Source organism: Branchiostoma lanceolatum, chromosome 3 (assembly GCF_035083965.1).
Source record: "Branchiostoma lanceolatum isolate klBraLanc5 chromosome 3, klBraLanc5.hap2, whole genome shotgun sequence".
NCBI classification, from domain to species: Eukaryota; Metazoa; Chordata; class Leptocardii; order Amphioxiformes; family Branchiostomatidae; genus Branchiostoma; species Branchiostoma lanceolatum.
The window spans coordinates 10,182,328-10,198,119 of NC_089724.1; the positions used below are offsets into that span (position 1 = coordinate 10,182,328).

Below are 15,792 nucleotides of genomic sequence, written 5' to 3' on the forward strand. Positions count from 1 at the left end.
TGAGCTTAAAAAATTACCTTTGCAATGTGTTTCTGGATATTTGTTTGCCAACCCATGGCCTTAGTAACTGTATTTTCCACTTGCTTTGGGTCAAAAAAGGACTTTGATCTTTGTCAATCATCCCATTGAAACCCATACTTAAGACTTAAAGAAAAGGCCCTCGCAAAAGTGGGCGGCTCTTAGGAAATCTAGGCCCAATGTTGAAAATAATGTTTGAAGCATGTGTGTGAATAGTTGTTCATCAATTTCCACCCTTAGTAACTGAACTATTCTATTGCGTTGACCAAAAAATTGATCTGTAACTTCACCAATTATCCCATAGGAACCAATACTTGAGGGATGATTCCCATCATGCATCACACCCAACGGGTCAGTATGTAGGGGCACTACTCTGGATTATAAATGGTTCATTTATCTGTCCATCTGTGAACAATTCTTACAAATTTTGTTGATTTTGTACTCATAAAGATGTGATCTTTTAGATAATAACCCTCCCCTCTGGTCTTGTGTATGGCTTTAACTTCTCTCTCAATCCATCCCACAGTCGACAATTTGGAATATTAAGAATCATCTGACAGATGTGTCACCTCTCCCCAATCCACTCACAACACCGGTACCCGACCTTGCTGAAAACTCTTCCCTTAACATATAATGCCTCCTGGTAATGCTGGTACTATTTCAAATTATACATACATGTAGTATCACTAAGGCCATGTGGTATCTATTATATGGATGACATCTTTTGGGGACCCCTTCATTCTGAAACCTATGTGGTCTGGAAGGTTTTACAAAACTAAACAGACTGAGTATGGTAAAACAAAATATAGAATTCTTCATCTTCTGTTCTTTCAAAACTTTTTCTACGGGATATGAAATTCACTTTTGCATTCTACCAGATTATTAGCCGTTTTCCGAAATATTTTTTTGCAATTTACAGCATGGATTTTCTCATTTTGCAGCTGCTTTTTACGATTTACAGTATGGCCGAAAACTTTTTTTGTGGAAACAGCCGAAAATTGATGCACACGCATATGTCATCTATATAATCAAATCAACATGGCCTAAGATACTGCAAAATGATGCAGACAATATTTTCATCATAAAACTGTCAATGATAAGCTTTGCAAAAGTGTCACTGAAAAGTTTTGTAAAATCTGCATATGTTACATAATGATTGTATATTATCCTAATTAAAAATCTGTAAGTGAATAATGTTGTAAGCGAGCTAGCTTTACACATTTTCTGCTGTTAAGCTTACTACACAGGAGAAAAGATGGCTTGTTCATGTTTTGCATAGATTTCATTTGTTGTCCAGACACGGGTTTCATCAGCATTTTCAGTAGAATGAGCCACTAAAGGTGATGCTGATGTTGTCTCCATGGTGATGGAACTCAGGCTGCCAGTAGTAGTAGTTGTAGTATACTGTAAGGAAAGGGGAGATATGGGTCAATTAACAGAGCTATACACTCTAAGGAAACATTGCAGTCAAAGCAGCTAAAGTCATACTTTGATAAACATGACTGAGGGTCTTAAGACTGACTCCATCTTACAAAACTAAAAGTCATGTATAAATATATACTATACATGTACATGAATGTTATTGTCTGTCTCAAATGTATATTGACTCTCTTTATGCTTGTACACTATCATTAATTGGAATGAATTAACCAACTGACCCAAATTTGGAATAACATTTCATTGTAACTTAATAAGCAACAACCTCACATGCTTGACAGCTTACAATGCCTGAAGACTGGTTGCCTGTACCTAATCCTATGGGACTTGTTCCTGATTGATTTGAAGTCCCTTCTAATTTGTTGGTTCAGGTAAGATGAATGGAACCCTGACAACTGAGATACATAGTAACATTCTGTTTATACCTTTTCCCCTTTGTGTCAGATTTCAGAAGATATGGAAGCTTAGATGTGTAGGTGTGTAGCATGCTTTCCTGTGCAATACATAGGGGACATGTTGTGGTGGCAGGGTACAGTTATCAGCGGTGTATAAGTATTTATACAAATTTTACAGAATTCATACAAGTTTTACACAATACGTACAATCTACTACTAAGAAACATACAAATTTTGCAGAATCCATATGATCCACTACTTAGAAACATATGAATTTTCATAAGTAAGTTTTGTGGAATACAAACAATCCTTGAAAGTTGTAACAATATATAAAACTCATATGAATTCCATAAAATTTATACAAATTCCGTAAAACTCAGGTTCCGCAGTAATGGATTGTATAAATTCCATACAATTCGTACATGTATTTCATAAACCTCGTATGAATTGTATAAAATTCCTTGTTGTGCTATACTTACAGACATCTCTAGGGTACAGGATGACGATTATCTCATCTTGTTTCTGGGCGCAGTCGGCGACAGGCTTGAGCCACACCTCTCTGGTGCCGGTCCCCTGGGTCAGCCAGGTGTGGGGATAGTCGGCACTGCCCTGGGGACAAGACAACCAAACATACTACTGTAAACTCATTAATTTTCGCACTGGTTTCATTTTGTGGCAGGAACAAGATTAAAGGAAGTATTGGCAGCGTTTTGAATTTGCGGATGACACTATTCTGCAGTAAGGTCGTGATACAATATAAACATTCATTTGCGGTGTCATGTATTTGCTGAGGAGAGGGCACTGTGAAAATAAAACCACAGCGAAAGTTTCAAGATTCACGGTATTTTGAACATTGTATAGAATGACCTCTTATGACATCCCTTGTCAGACATAAGAAGCCCAGACTACATGTATAAGCTATAAATTGACTTAGATTTTGTAATGTCAATTAAGTCAAGTATACAGCTTCAAATGCTTGTTCGGCCACACGGCTGCTTTTCAACAAGATTGAATATATGCTATATACTGATATCAAATCCGATCAAAAATTGTTTATCACTGTATTCTGCAACTTTGTAGCACATACTACTTGTTATAAAAACAAAAATAGCAAAAATTCCTCTTACAAAGAACAATGAATTGTGATGTATGCATGAGATTTAAAAAAAAAAACAGGTAAGTGGATTTTCAATAAATGAATAACCTCCCAAAGACAGGGAATGACAGATGATAAACCAGATAGTGAGCAATTGAGTGTTGGGAGCAGTGGAATCCCATCTCAAACTGTCACCGGTAAACCACCTCATGGCGTGACACCTGCAGGTCCATTTCTGGACAGATTTATTTGATCCACTCACACCGAGAAGGACTAGTACTCTTTTTTGATAAGTGTAATGGATCCTTTTGCATGCTCAAGGTGTGGCTCTCCTCAAACACGGGACCTCCATCAAACGTCCTATCTGATGGACGTCCCTAATCAAAGCTTGGTACTCATCTTTACCTGAGTGGAGCAAGGAAATTCGTGTCAAATGCCTTTCCCAAGGGTATAGCTTCCACAAGGCATGTCATGGCAAACAACCTGCAATTACGCCACTGCAACATGGCGCACACGTACATGTACACTAATCCTCACCATGTCTTTGGCAGCATTCCTCGCAGGCGCTCCTGGTGTATCGATGAAGATGTACTTGGCCAGTCCGACCTCCGACTCAGGCTCGATGATGTAAGGTCGCGGGAATAGTTTCCTGATCACGCTTCCGGCAACCACCTTCCTACTCATCCTGAGGATAAGGCAAGAGTAGCCTGTCACAACATGGTTCACATCACCTCTCTGTTAACAGCCTATTTGTACATGTTCTTTAAGTATTAGTAAGTTTAATCTAAATATGTTTCAAGTAAACATTGATTCACAAACTTTAAGAAGGACGTCTTTTTTCCTCTGATTCAGCTCAGGAAAGGTGGCGTGTTAGTACTTAGGTGACTGATGACTTGACACAAATCATGCTGACAGTTCTAACTGACTGAATAGTGCACTTGATACTTCTGATATTGTCGTCTATGTACCACATAATGCTGGTTTGTTCAGGCATGTCCTCTGCTGTCTGTACGTTGAAGACATCTGCCAGAGTCTGTATGTCTGGGTTGGAGGAGTGAAAGTCCTTCACACCACTGTCCAGACTGTCCTTGTGCTGTTTGTAGACAGATTGGAGTACAGAAAAGTCCACTTCTTTCTCCTGAGCATCCTGAGTAGAAAAGAAGGTAACTAGAAAATCAGGAAACGCCTGTTGCATTTTTTTCAATTGCTGTATCCACCATCTGGTAACTATGGTTACAAATTTTCTCAAAGCTATTAAATTTTGTAGTATCAATCATAGAAAAAATACTTATAATACATTTTATTGTGTCAGTGTCAGGAAAAATCAATGCTGGTTTATAAGGCATGACTAGCACAGCCAATAGCTGCCCCTATATAGCCGGCATAACACGTGAGCTTCGCAGACACGAACTTCGGAAGTACATCTAGCTCACTAGCTGTAAGCATTGTTTAAAGCTAACTAATGAGGATGCTCCCTAACAATGATAAAATTATCATTGCCATCTAACTGTACTACATATTTGTGTACCTTGATGATGACAGGTTTTGCTGTGCCGTAGTAGGCATCGGTGAAGTTCTTGGCACGTCTGATAGAGGGCACTCCTTTCACTTTCTTGTACATCCAGCAATTTGGCTGTTTAGCAGGTTGGAGGAAGTTGGGCACCAGGCATTCATATTCATAGTAAGCTACAGAAAGAAATGGAGAAATAACTGATTTACCCTAACGTTACATCATTGTTTAATGAAATGTGTAATACAGTATGTACGTGTTCACATGTGCACATGTACATTTTCAATGATCAGAATTCATGCATGGCCAAGTCCCACACACCTCCTGGTTTGGTTAAGGAGACACCAAATGTGTTTAAAGAGGAATCATGAGAGAAGCCAGTTGATTAAGTTCTAACTTAATCTAAGAGAGCATGGGATGATCAGTTTAAACCCTAAGTACGTGAACCAAATAATCTACTGTAAATGCAGAAATGTTCGTGGTGGTTTTATGTTCGTGGCGACCGTTTTACCGTGAACTTAAATCCACCGCGAACATTTCTGTCCAATACTATAGCAGTATGTGACTATATAAAGCGCTGCCGCAAACTTAAAAACACCGCGAACACTCCATTTTCCCCTTAGCGCGAAATACAAACCACGCGAACTAAAATATATTGTACTTCCCAAAACTCACCCTCGAGATTGAACCATTTGGTCAGAGGGAGGGTCAGCATCCTGGAAGCCCTCAGCATGGGGTAGGCCCAGTCCTGTGTTGCCTTGGCCACCCGCCTGGCTGTCGGGTCGTGATAAGTCACGAACACCGTTCCCAACACGAGAACGAACCCGATCACGAACATAACCTTCAGGAACGTGGCCAAACACTGGCCACACGACGATCTGACAGGGCGGCCCCCCTCCCCACTCCGTCCGCCGGACTCCAGGGCTTGATGGATGCATTTCTCGATGACTTCGTCTGAGAGCCCCCAGTCTTTCCCCTTCTTGCGAAGACTGTGGAAACTGTCCGATACCTTTTCGTAGACATATTCCGGCTCTTTGGTCTCTTCGTTACGAGGCATGCTTCACAGTTCGAGCTCAGGGTAGCGTAAGAAGACTTGGGGACGGTCGAAGTTGTCTAACCAATTTCCTTGTCACCAAACCACTTCCGTGTTTTGCTATCCCATGATGCACGAGTTAAGATGGCGCGAAATGTGAATGATGAATGTGGACAATAGGCTTGTACTGAAATCAGACTATCGTTCTTCAGGTTTAGACAAGCATGCTGCTAGTATGATTATATTTTGTGGAATTGAGATGGACGAGCTGGGCTCTATCTCTTTTTGTTGTTGTTTTATTATCATCCCTTCCTCCATCCCTCTCTCCCGATGATCCATCCATCCATCCATCCATCCATCCATCCATCCATCCATCCATCCATCCATCCATTCATCTATCCATCTCTCAATCGATCCATGCTAGCTGACGTACATTTTAGTATGTCTAGTATATTGGGTATTGAGATGAAAAGAAGCATGCTTTCTTGGCCAGTTCATAATCAAAAGCATGTATCATCATCGCCGAGCTCGGATGTCCTTGACCCCCCCCCCCCCACACCTGTCCCAGTCCTCCAAAGCTGTATATCTTCTAACTCACAGCGTGCACCCTTTGATTTGCACCTTTGTTCTATATTTTGTTTTGATTATGTATGCCTGCAGGGCACATTGAAAACCGCCCTAGCGGCGATATGTTGACCCGGTAAAGATGAAATGAAAATCCTTGCAGTTGGCTGATGTAGGTAGATTACAACGTGATTTAGCACTCATAGGAGAAGATCACTTACGTAGTCATTAGACATTAAGTCAACCTAAAGTATATCACATTGAACGATGAAACAGATAAGAAAGTGAATTTGTTGACATCTTTATTGCGTGACCTAACACATAGAATTTCTACCTTTATCTCTTCTGTTAACAAACACCAATGAATTAATGCAAAGATCGATGAAAAGAAGTAGCAGATGAAATAACGTGGCCTCTCGAGTTCCAGCTCTGCCCATGTTTTTATCGTATTCCCTTTGTTTGTATACTTTGCTGTTAGATTATTGTCAGTCGTGTGACACCTAAACAAACTTCACGCTACTAAGTTATAAATGCCTATACCAGCTAAGAAATGGACAAGAAATAGTCATGCCTTCAAGTACCAGACTTATCAACCTAGGATGTGTTCAACTTAAATTCGCATTTTCTGGAACTATCGTAGGGTGGAACTCGTTATCGCCAAGTACTGTAGATGCATCCTTATTAGATCGCTTTAAAAATGCATGCCATTAGATATGCGAAGGTTAGATGTTACAGGTCGCTTGATGTAATATAATCAGCTGCTACCGCGCCGCGTGTGTGCGAAGCTGGTGTGTTACGCCAAAGGGCGGAAATACCGGCTATATAGATACAGAATACTAAATTTAGATATCATCAATTAGTACCTTTGATATATATAAACATTATGATTATGCTCTAATACAATGGGGTTATGAAAATCCCTTCTTTTAAAAGCAATGTATGGCCACATGTACGAATGCGATGCAAGTCTTCATCATCATGGCATGTTTAGTATGAGTAGCGTCACAATCACGCCTCCTAGCGGCAGCATGCTCCAGTGGCGAGTAGCAGTAGCGCCGTTATCTGTAATGGAATGTCAATACAATGTAAAGAAACTAGCATCAAACACTAAGGGTATGATATGTCACATACTTGGGCCGTTTTGTTTCTTCTAGATCTACCCACTTACATTCTTTGCGTCTGAACACAGCATAATTAACCTGCTATGCCATTCCGAGGTCTTTTCATTGAGCCGGCATTGGCCTTATTATTGTCGACTGGTCCTTCCGCCCGCATGTTTCTACAGTATTTGATATGCAATGTCTGTGTTGTATGTAAATGTCTGTATATTGCCTTTGTTGCTTTTGAAATTGGCCCTGGGCCTGATGCAAAGAATAAATAAATATGTACTTGTAGCCTAAAGCAATATTAAAAGTGCATTACAATCTTTCCTGCAGAATTGTGCCTTGACCACTTACCTCCACCCTCGTTGGGTGTGTCAGTAGTATTGGACGCACCACCTTAAACAACACCAAAGGGAAGTTATTGATCAAAACAAAATCGAGAGGACTAAGATATTCATCCTGCAGTTCTAGCATGAGATAGATGTCAACATCGGCCAATTCTGCGTCACATTAACGATTGTTATGACCATAGAATACTGAGGTTAATCAAAACAACACATCAACAACTACTAGTATACAATCTTTGATATTGAATTACTAGTAGTGTCACATCGGAGAAATTAAACATGCTTGGATGTGACCAATCTTAGAACAGGTTGCGATGTAGTGATTTCCCTCATGTGAGCGACCTGTGCATGTCACGAATTGAGTCGGTATTAATAAAGTACAGGTTCTACAACCTGATAAGATTCAAGTTATCAACATTAATTTCTATCCGGTCGAATGAGCTGTTAAAGGCTTCGGGTCCCAATTGGAAAAAGGGGTCCGCCGGGTAGTTGACGGGCTGTTTTTTCCACTTTCGGGCGTGTCTCCTACGTGGTCCCGTGGGACATCCTGTAGCTGCCGGGCCATTCTGGGGCCCGGTCGGGACCCTGAACCATCTTAACTCGGAGTTAAAATCAACGCGGGACAACGCGGGATAACAATAGACGCCGTGGGCTAATCGTGCGATCAGCGGTAGGTAAATCTCATCGCAACCCGCACCCCCACCCCCACCCCGCAGTACCCGGCAGTTCAACGGGAGAAATTTGTGGCTTCGGGCACCGGCGCTATTAATTGGACCTAAGCATAAGGGAAACTCTAACAAGGCTTGGCTTGCAGTTGGCACTTACCTCCTGCCCCATTGCCATTGGGGGCACTGGTAGCACGACCAGACGGGTTGCCTGAAAACAGGGGATGGATAGGTAAACAAGGGTTGACTCATAATCAGGGCTTTGTTACAACCAAAGGTTTGAAGTCTATATGTATACATGAACAACACATGCGCAAGAATGATCAAATCACCTGCCACGATACTACATTGTGGTAAAATATGCTTTTACAGGTACCCCTTCTAGATCTGATATGCGTAACAGGTTTATGAATTCAAATATAGCTCATACTGGCCGTTAACCTTTGTGTTGGTTATGTAGTGTCTTTCCGAAATCTACCAGCAAACACTTGACCAGTTTCCATCTGGACTAACTACTGTAAAATGGTTTGTTTGTTTGCTTGTTTGTGGTTGACTCCTTACCGCACAAGTTGTCGGAGCAGTTGTCGTTGCCGTTCGCACACTGTGTGCAGGGTGTGCCACTGACGTAGGGCTTCTGTCCAATAAAATTACCACTGGAGACAACATACGGAAAACAAAATAAGCCAAGGTTCGCTAATATATATTACATGAAAGAAATCCCTATCCTTTGTCAATATTGATACAGCATTGCAGAAATGTAACCGCTTTTAAAAGAAAGGAAAATCTGGGACTGTTTAGGCAACCCTTACAATGAAGTTATATACGCACTGACCCTGACCTCTCCACGTAGATACCATTATAGACGTTATTCTAGATCATCTATATACAATAATTTGTATGTACATGTGCTTAGAATATTGTTATAGCTCGTTATGTCAAAATTCCACTGTAAATGTCTTGTCTCTGTTAGCAGGGCTAGCCCTTTGTAATTGCAACAGGCCAGTTGGGCAGCCCTGGCTCTGCGTGCTGAATAGTCAAACCAATAGATAAATAAATAGATAATTAAAAGACGGGTAAGAAACCACAAGTCCATAAAAGGCTGCTAACTTACGCTGCGGCATAGTTACAGACCACTAGGTTGGCGTTGTTCCAGTTGACGGTGGCGAGAGTACCACAGAGCTTCCAGCCACACCCAAGCTTGTTACTGGTGGCCCACACAACCTGGTGGGAGGCGAAACGGTGTAAAAGTGTGTACGGGAGGAAGCACGCAGTTATATATCATATATGTACATCTTGACTTATGCTACAGTCCCAATTGCGTCGGTGCCCGTCGGGGGCGTAGTCCCGGCCGGGCCCGAAGCCACATATTTTGACTCTCGGGTGTGGGCTGGCTAGCTGTACCTCCAGGTGCTCGTACGATTAGCTCACGGCGTTTATAACCGGGTCCCGCGTTGATTTTAAGCCCGGGTAAAAATGATTCGGGGTCCCGACCGGGCCCCAAAATAGCCCGACAGGGTGTCCCAGGGGCCAAGTAGGGGTCACGCCCGAAAGGGCAAAAAAAGAAGCCCACGAACTACCCGGTGGACCCTTTTTTCCCATTGGACCGAAGCATAACTGGGATACGTACACACACGCACGCACGCACGTTCACACATGCACGAATGAAGGACATCGTATGGCCGTACTTGTGTGTAATGTCCGCAGACGGCGCCACTCCTACACGAGTTGCTGCTGTACGTGTAGTCAGACACCTCATTGTTCCAGTTCTCGGTTTCCTTGCCCGCAGTGTAGCTGTGAATTTGTCGTGTGTTCCCGTGAAAATGTGAGAATTAACAGATATCAAGAGACTGCAGTGTCTGATATACATTTCTCATATAGAAGATGCTATCACGTAAGAGTGCCACTTTTGTCCTGTTGTTCTACGACTTACATTTACACTTAATATTAGTAAATACATCTTGTGTGTAACAATTGTTTTCTAAGATTATATCTTATTTAAGATGTTACTAGGCACCCGCTTGATGTAATACCAACACTTATTCCAGAGTGGCCAAGTAATAATAGAGAAGTAGTTGTGCAATTCTTAGCATCGTGAGATATCTTGCTATGTACATGTCGTCATTCAAGCCTAAACTGTTGTACAGGATCAACCTGCATTTTGTACGGGTAAAACTTATAAGTTATTGTCGGAAGGACCATGCCACTTGGCGTGAATTTAACACACAGAGTGACAAACCTTCCAGTGCCGGCGTAGATGTTCTCCCCTACAGACGACCCGGCGTAGTTCGCCGCAGGGTTCGGGTTGTGTGCGAAGTCACAGCCGTCCGCCCAGCCCTGCGCTATGGTCGCCAGGCTATCGTCCCACTCCTTAGAGGTACAGACATACGGCACATAGAAGTCATGATGGTACTTTCTAATATAATAGTGATGATAAAGATTCCTATACTAGTTGTGATGATAATGATTATAGTCATAATCCATTTGTTTATTGAGATTTAGTCAACCCTTCCACATTTGTGGAAGGGTTGACATAAACCTTAGCGAAGTGAGGAAAGTCGTGTCAAGTGCCAAACCCCGAGGGACAATTTAAATCGGGGGACCTCGGATTTGTTTGGGTTCTGGGCCAAACACCCAAACTTCCACTGCGACGCCAAAATGATAACAGTTACCAACTCGTTTAATCATGAATATCTTACTTGCAGTCCAGTTCACACTACGTACAATAGAGAAAGCCCCTCTTTTGTAGCAGGTACACCATTGTTAAGTTGCGGCTGGCGACTTTCAGAGTGCGTGCAAACAGCAAATTTTGACGTGTCATACGTGACAAGCTTCAATCATGTTAATAGCTCACTGAATTGACCTTTCATGCTTCTCGTATATCTCTAAACACAATGCCTTTATTCACGCAACTCATGACTGAAATACTAGCATATATCACAAACGATCTGCAAACCTCAAACATTCAATTTCCGTAATATTCTGTCTTTATGATACAGTAGAATCTTCAAATCTCAACATCATTATAGAATAAAAATGTGTGGCACATTTTACATATTCAGAAAACAAGTTAAAAATAACATTAGTTGGACCGTCGACATACTTTAGATTTGGGCAGTGCATCTCATTCTCATTTACGGTGATGTTTGTGTTTTTGCACCAGGCTCTTTTTCAAAGCCAGGCCATGTTGATTTGATTATATGGATGACATCCGCGCGGGCGTCAATTTTCGTCCGTTTCCAAAAAAAAAAAAAATCGGCCATACTTTAAATCGTTAAAAGCAGTTGCAAAATGAGAAAATACATGTGCTATGATTTGCAATAACATATTTCAGAAAACGGATACTAATGTCGTACATTGCCGACGTCGATTGCAAAGCCCAAGAAGAAGTTTTGAAGGAACAAAAATGAATAATCTATATTTTGGTCTACCATACTCGGTGTGTTTACTTTGTTTATCCTTCCTGACCACGTAGATTTCATAATGAAGGCAACTTTTTTTTTTACCAAACTTTTTTTTTATTCGCACGCTCGCACCAGTTTTGGGGTCCCCAGAGGATGTCATCCATATAATCAAATCAACATGGCCTCATCTTGAACTGACCGACCCTATCAACGCCCTTCGTTTTCTTTACGAGATGTTATCTTTCGGAAACATGCGGTGGGTGATATTTTCCGAAAAACACTCTTCACGGGTTAGTTTAGGAAACAAGCTCTTCCCGTTTTACAACAACACTTCTTGGTATCGGATCACTCCCAGTGGGCACACAGTGTGCGGTCTGCAATGCTAATACACCAGTTACAACTCTGATAGAATGGCCCTGGTTCAAACATGGACACTCAAGACGAAACTATATCTAGTTGAATCATTCATTTTCCTATTAAACAGGAAATGTCCTCACTTCGCCCAGGTGTATGAAAATTAGAATGGGTATGTTGTTATCTGTACGTGGCACTGTTAATATAACTTATAAAAACTTGAGTGCAGTGACACGTCGTCCTGGTCTATCAAAAACCGAAGTAAAAAAAAAAATGTTGACAAGGCATTTTTTTTGGACAGACAGTCTCCCTTAAACAGTTCCCGAAAATGATGACATCTCGATAGCTTCCATTACCATTCTTCTAAGACCTACGTGCTACCAGGACCTCGTACCACATGTACTTGTTTTAAGTAAGAACGTGTTCCCAGTTGTCTTATTTTCTTACGCCATGATCTGTGATCACAGGAGTGTTACAGGGACATACATGAGTGGTTAGGTCACCTTTACTTAGTCAAGCTAGCTCCACGCAAACTTTTAAACTACTGAGTTGATCTTTAAGCTTGATTGGCAAAACATAATCATTTGATAAGGCTGTATACGAATGGCCTTTGCAGAAATACGTTGAGGTGGGTCCGGTCCGTATGAGTTACACTAGAGTCTGTTATTATGTCTGTACAATCATGTACTTCGTACAGCCCTATCCCGTATTATAATTATCAAAAGCTGGTGTACAAAATATCGCGTGCTCAAACGTGTGCAGGAATTTTTAATCACCTATTGTCGGACTATCTCTTACATGTTAGCCCCACAGGTGCTTTAGTATAGATTAGGATGGGCGTAATTGTACACCGTAGAGAAAGTAACGATGAAAAGCAAGAAAAGGCCTCACCATATACTCCATGTTGGCAGCTGTAGGGTTGACGGCTTTCCTGTAGTTGTTGTGGGCCTGTAAGATGGTGTTGATCTGTTCTTGTGACAGATCGGTGGCGCCAAAGCTCCCTGTCAGGAACATCAGAATGGCGGCTACACTCAGGACCTGCATAGTTTCGTCGTTGTTCTGTGAACCTTTGTGAACGTCTGGCCTGTTTTGGGTTTGGTCCCCTCTGTAAGAAAAGTATACCTGCTCTGTAAGAGTTCAGCCTTGTTTATGAAACACTGTAAAAATGTGGGTGGAGCTGTAGTCATGAGGTGCGCCATCTGGGAGTCATGGGTTCCCTCTGCTTTCCGTTCGGAAATGTCAGGAACACACCTAAATGCTGTCACAACATCACCACATTGCAGACATGTGTTTACATATCCCCACAGTACTCTTATGGTCTGCTGGAAGCTTAAGCCTCCATGTCGACATGTGTCGCCAAGACGCACGAAAACTGACCATTCACGTTCACTTATTTTATCTCACAAATGGCGGAAGATACATGTATGTGTTTCTGTAGAATCGACATTTTCTATACAAAATAGTACCTTCAATATTGTCTAGGTCTGGTTGCCTGCCAATAGTGCTGTCTTTACCTTCAAAACCAACCTGTAGCTCAGTATAATCCTGATTAGTGGAAGAGGCAACCTGTGCTGTATTGAGTTTCGAAGAGCCACTTGTCGAGCACTCCACTTATTAGAGTAACTAGGGCGAATGAGTGACATCCCAACTAACACATACTGTGACCAGGGGCGTTGTATTGACGCTGATGACATAGAAGTCAGCCCATTCTATCAAGCCATTTGTCATCGACTATGTAAAGTCTATAATTATGGCGTTGCCATTAGTAACACCAAAATAACGAGTGTATAAAAGGGTACATTTACTTCCCAATGAATGAACAGACACCATGCTGGAGGGATTGGGTTTACTTGGAACGCAAATCCCTTTTCTAATTACTCCGTAATTAGCGTGGAACAGGTTTTCCCCTTTGTTTTGCATATTGACGATGTTATCCGGGAGTAACTTCTAACTACTCTCCAAGCCGAGGTTCGGCAACGACCTGCTTTTGACGTATTTTAGGCGTTTTTGTCTGGCTTTCTCTTTTGTCAGGGTTTCTTTACGCCTAAAGATATGTAAAAAAAAAAAAGCCGGAGCCGAACCTCTGTTTGTGGTGTAACTGAAAACTGACTGGTGCTGCACTTTTGTTGTTTTGTATAAACTCGAACGCTCCAGTAGTTGAGAGTGGCACTCTGTCACCTTAGTGTCCCACAAGTGGCACGATCCACGAATGGATGACTCAGGATATGTAAATCCCATTGTCATCCAAAACTACACCATATTTTATAAGATGGACTAATTAGTCTGATGGAATGTTATCTATGTACCAGTGAATGCCATACTTTGTACCTTGTACAATTGTTGTGCAATAAAGTTATTATCATTATTATTATCATGTGTGTGTGGAGTTTTGACTTATGTGTCTAAAGTTGCGGGTAGTGTGTTTGTGTGTAAGGTGAGTCGTGTTTGTGTGTGTTGGAAGCGGCCAGTTGTATGTGTAAAATGCATGTATTGCATACATGTATATCTAATTTTGCAACAATTGGCCCTCAGGGTTTCCTCCAGGCTATACCTGTTTCATTCTGGCTAGGCGACATTCTTACAAGTTCACGTCAATAAACAGTAAGCTGACAAAGAAAGTACTCCTGTACCTCTGTCACGTCACCAGCTCTCAGTTTAATACCACTATCAGATCAGATCAAGGCACAGTCGCGCACGTTCGAAGACTTTTTGTGCCAGAACCTGCCATCGACCAGGATCTAAGACGGTTTTGCCGTCGCAAGACAGCTGAATTTTGTACGACACGACCACGACTGTCACAAGACTGTCCTTAGTTTGCTGTCGTAGACCTGTCAAACAACGTATGTGACAGTTATTCATGTCGACTACACGTTTCAGTGAAAAACATGGAGACTCACGGTGAAACAACGTCGCTACGTAACGTCATGCACTTACCTGTTGAGACGTGGGGGCTTTCGGTAATGTTTCCTTTACCCTTGTTCTCACGAAGGCGACCGCGCTGGTAGCTTGTTTGCACTGATGCTCACTGCTTCATTCGAGAAGACCGAAATAGAGGGCGTGTTTTGGGCTCAGAACAGTACCCACCTGACGTGAGCTGAACAATGGTGAAGGTGTGGCTATGTTGGCACGTCCCCTGGGGAATTCACGGAGCAGTTCGAGTGGTTCTTTATATGTGGACACGTCACAGTTTCAAACAACACGCTATACGTTTTAATCAAAACATCTGCCCAAATACTACAACAAGGACACAATCTTCGTGGTGCGTGATTTTGACTTTGTTGACATGAACAATACAACATGTATGTGCAAAACACAGGTCGAACTTCTCTACCACTAATAGTCCTTGGATGAAACTTGTGAATTATTCATGAGAGGCTCTACATGTTTGATCTGATTTTTGATGAAGCGTTACAGAATGTACATGGTGTGCCCGTACGTTGCATACAAGCAATAAACATAGCTCTCTCTCTCTCTCTCACTTGCGCTTTCTCTCTCTCGCTCTCTCGCTCTCTCGCTCTCTCTCTCTCTCGCTCTCTCTCTCTCTCTCTCTCTCTCTCTCGAGGAAGCTGATTCCAACTTTCATAAAAGATGGCAACATTGATTTCTGTTTTCTTTTGATAGTGTTCTATGTTACTTGCCTGGCTACCCTGAAACACCATTCGCTACAGGAAGAGTGGATCTATTTTGTGTCAGCCCGTCCCAGGGTGTCATCCTAAACTGGGGCATACACAGCATCATTTCCATACAGGTATTCCGAGAGAATCCCTTTATGCGTTACCTAACACCCATTTGTTTGTGCTACCTAGTGACAGACAAACGATAAAGCTTGTTGTTCACTGATTGACAAGCCATACGAGATAGCTGGGCCC

The 15,792-nt window shown here is 42.0% G+C and overlaps 2 protein-coding genes across 6 annotated transcripts; both read right to left on the reverse strand.

Annotated features, from left to right (window-relative positions):
* Positions 1–390: 390 nt before the first annotated feature.
* Positions 391–5,627, reverse strand: LOC136430148 (bombesin receptor-activated protein C6orf89 homolog). Its single transcript, XM_066420469.1, has 6 exons — positions 5,132–5,627; positions 4,475–4,632; positions 3,915–4,093; positions 3,484–3,631; positions 2,330–2,459; positions 391–1,422 (listed from the first exon to the last, which is right to left on the reverse strand). Exons 1-6 carry the CDS (start codon positions 5,511–5,513, stop codon positions 1,337–1,339), a joined length of 1,083 nt encoding a protein of 360 aa, XP_066276566.1. The 5' UTR covers positions 5,514–5,627; the 3' UTR covers positions 391–1,336.
* A 711-nt stretch (positions 5,628–6,338) lies between these two features.
* Positions 6,339–15,064, reverse strand: LOC136430150 (GLIPR1-like protein 1). 5 transcript variants are annotated; one of them, XM_066420473.1, is made up of 9 exons: positions 14,858–15,064; positions 12,815–13,028; positions 10,405–10,535; positions 9,854–9,959; positions 9,280–9,389; positions 8,730–8,821; positions 8,329–8,379; positions 7,511–7,552; positions 6,339–7,115 (listed from the first exon to the last, which is right to left on the reverse strand). In XM_066420473.1, exons 2-9 carry the CDS (start codon positions 12,965–12,967, stop codon positions 7,030–7,032), a joined length of 771 nt encoding a protein of 256 aa, XP_066276570.1. In that variant the 5' UTR covers positions 12,968–13,028; positions 14,858–15,064; the 3' UTR covers positions 6,339–7,029. The 5 variants fall into 5 exon arrangements, with proteins under 5 accessions (XP_066276570.1, XP_066276572.1, XP_066276569.1 ...); XM_066420475.1 differs by lacking the exon at positions 14,858–15,064 and adding an exon at positions 14,554–14,670; XM_066420472.1 differs by lacking the exon at positions 14,858–15,064 and adding an exon at positions 13,451–13,603.
* Between the last annotated feature and the right edge of the window lie 728 nt (positions 15,065–15,792).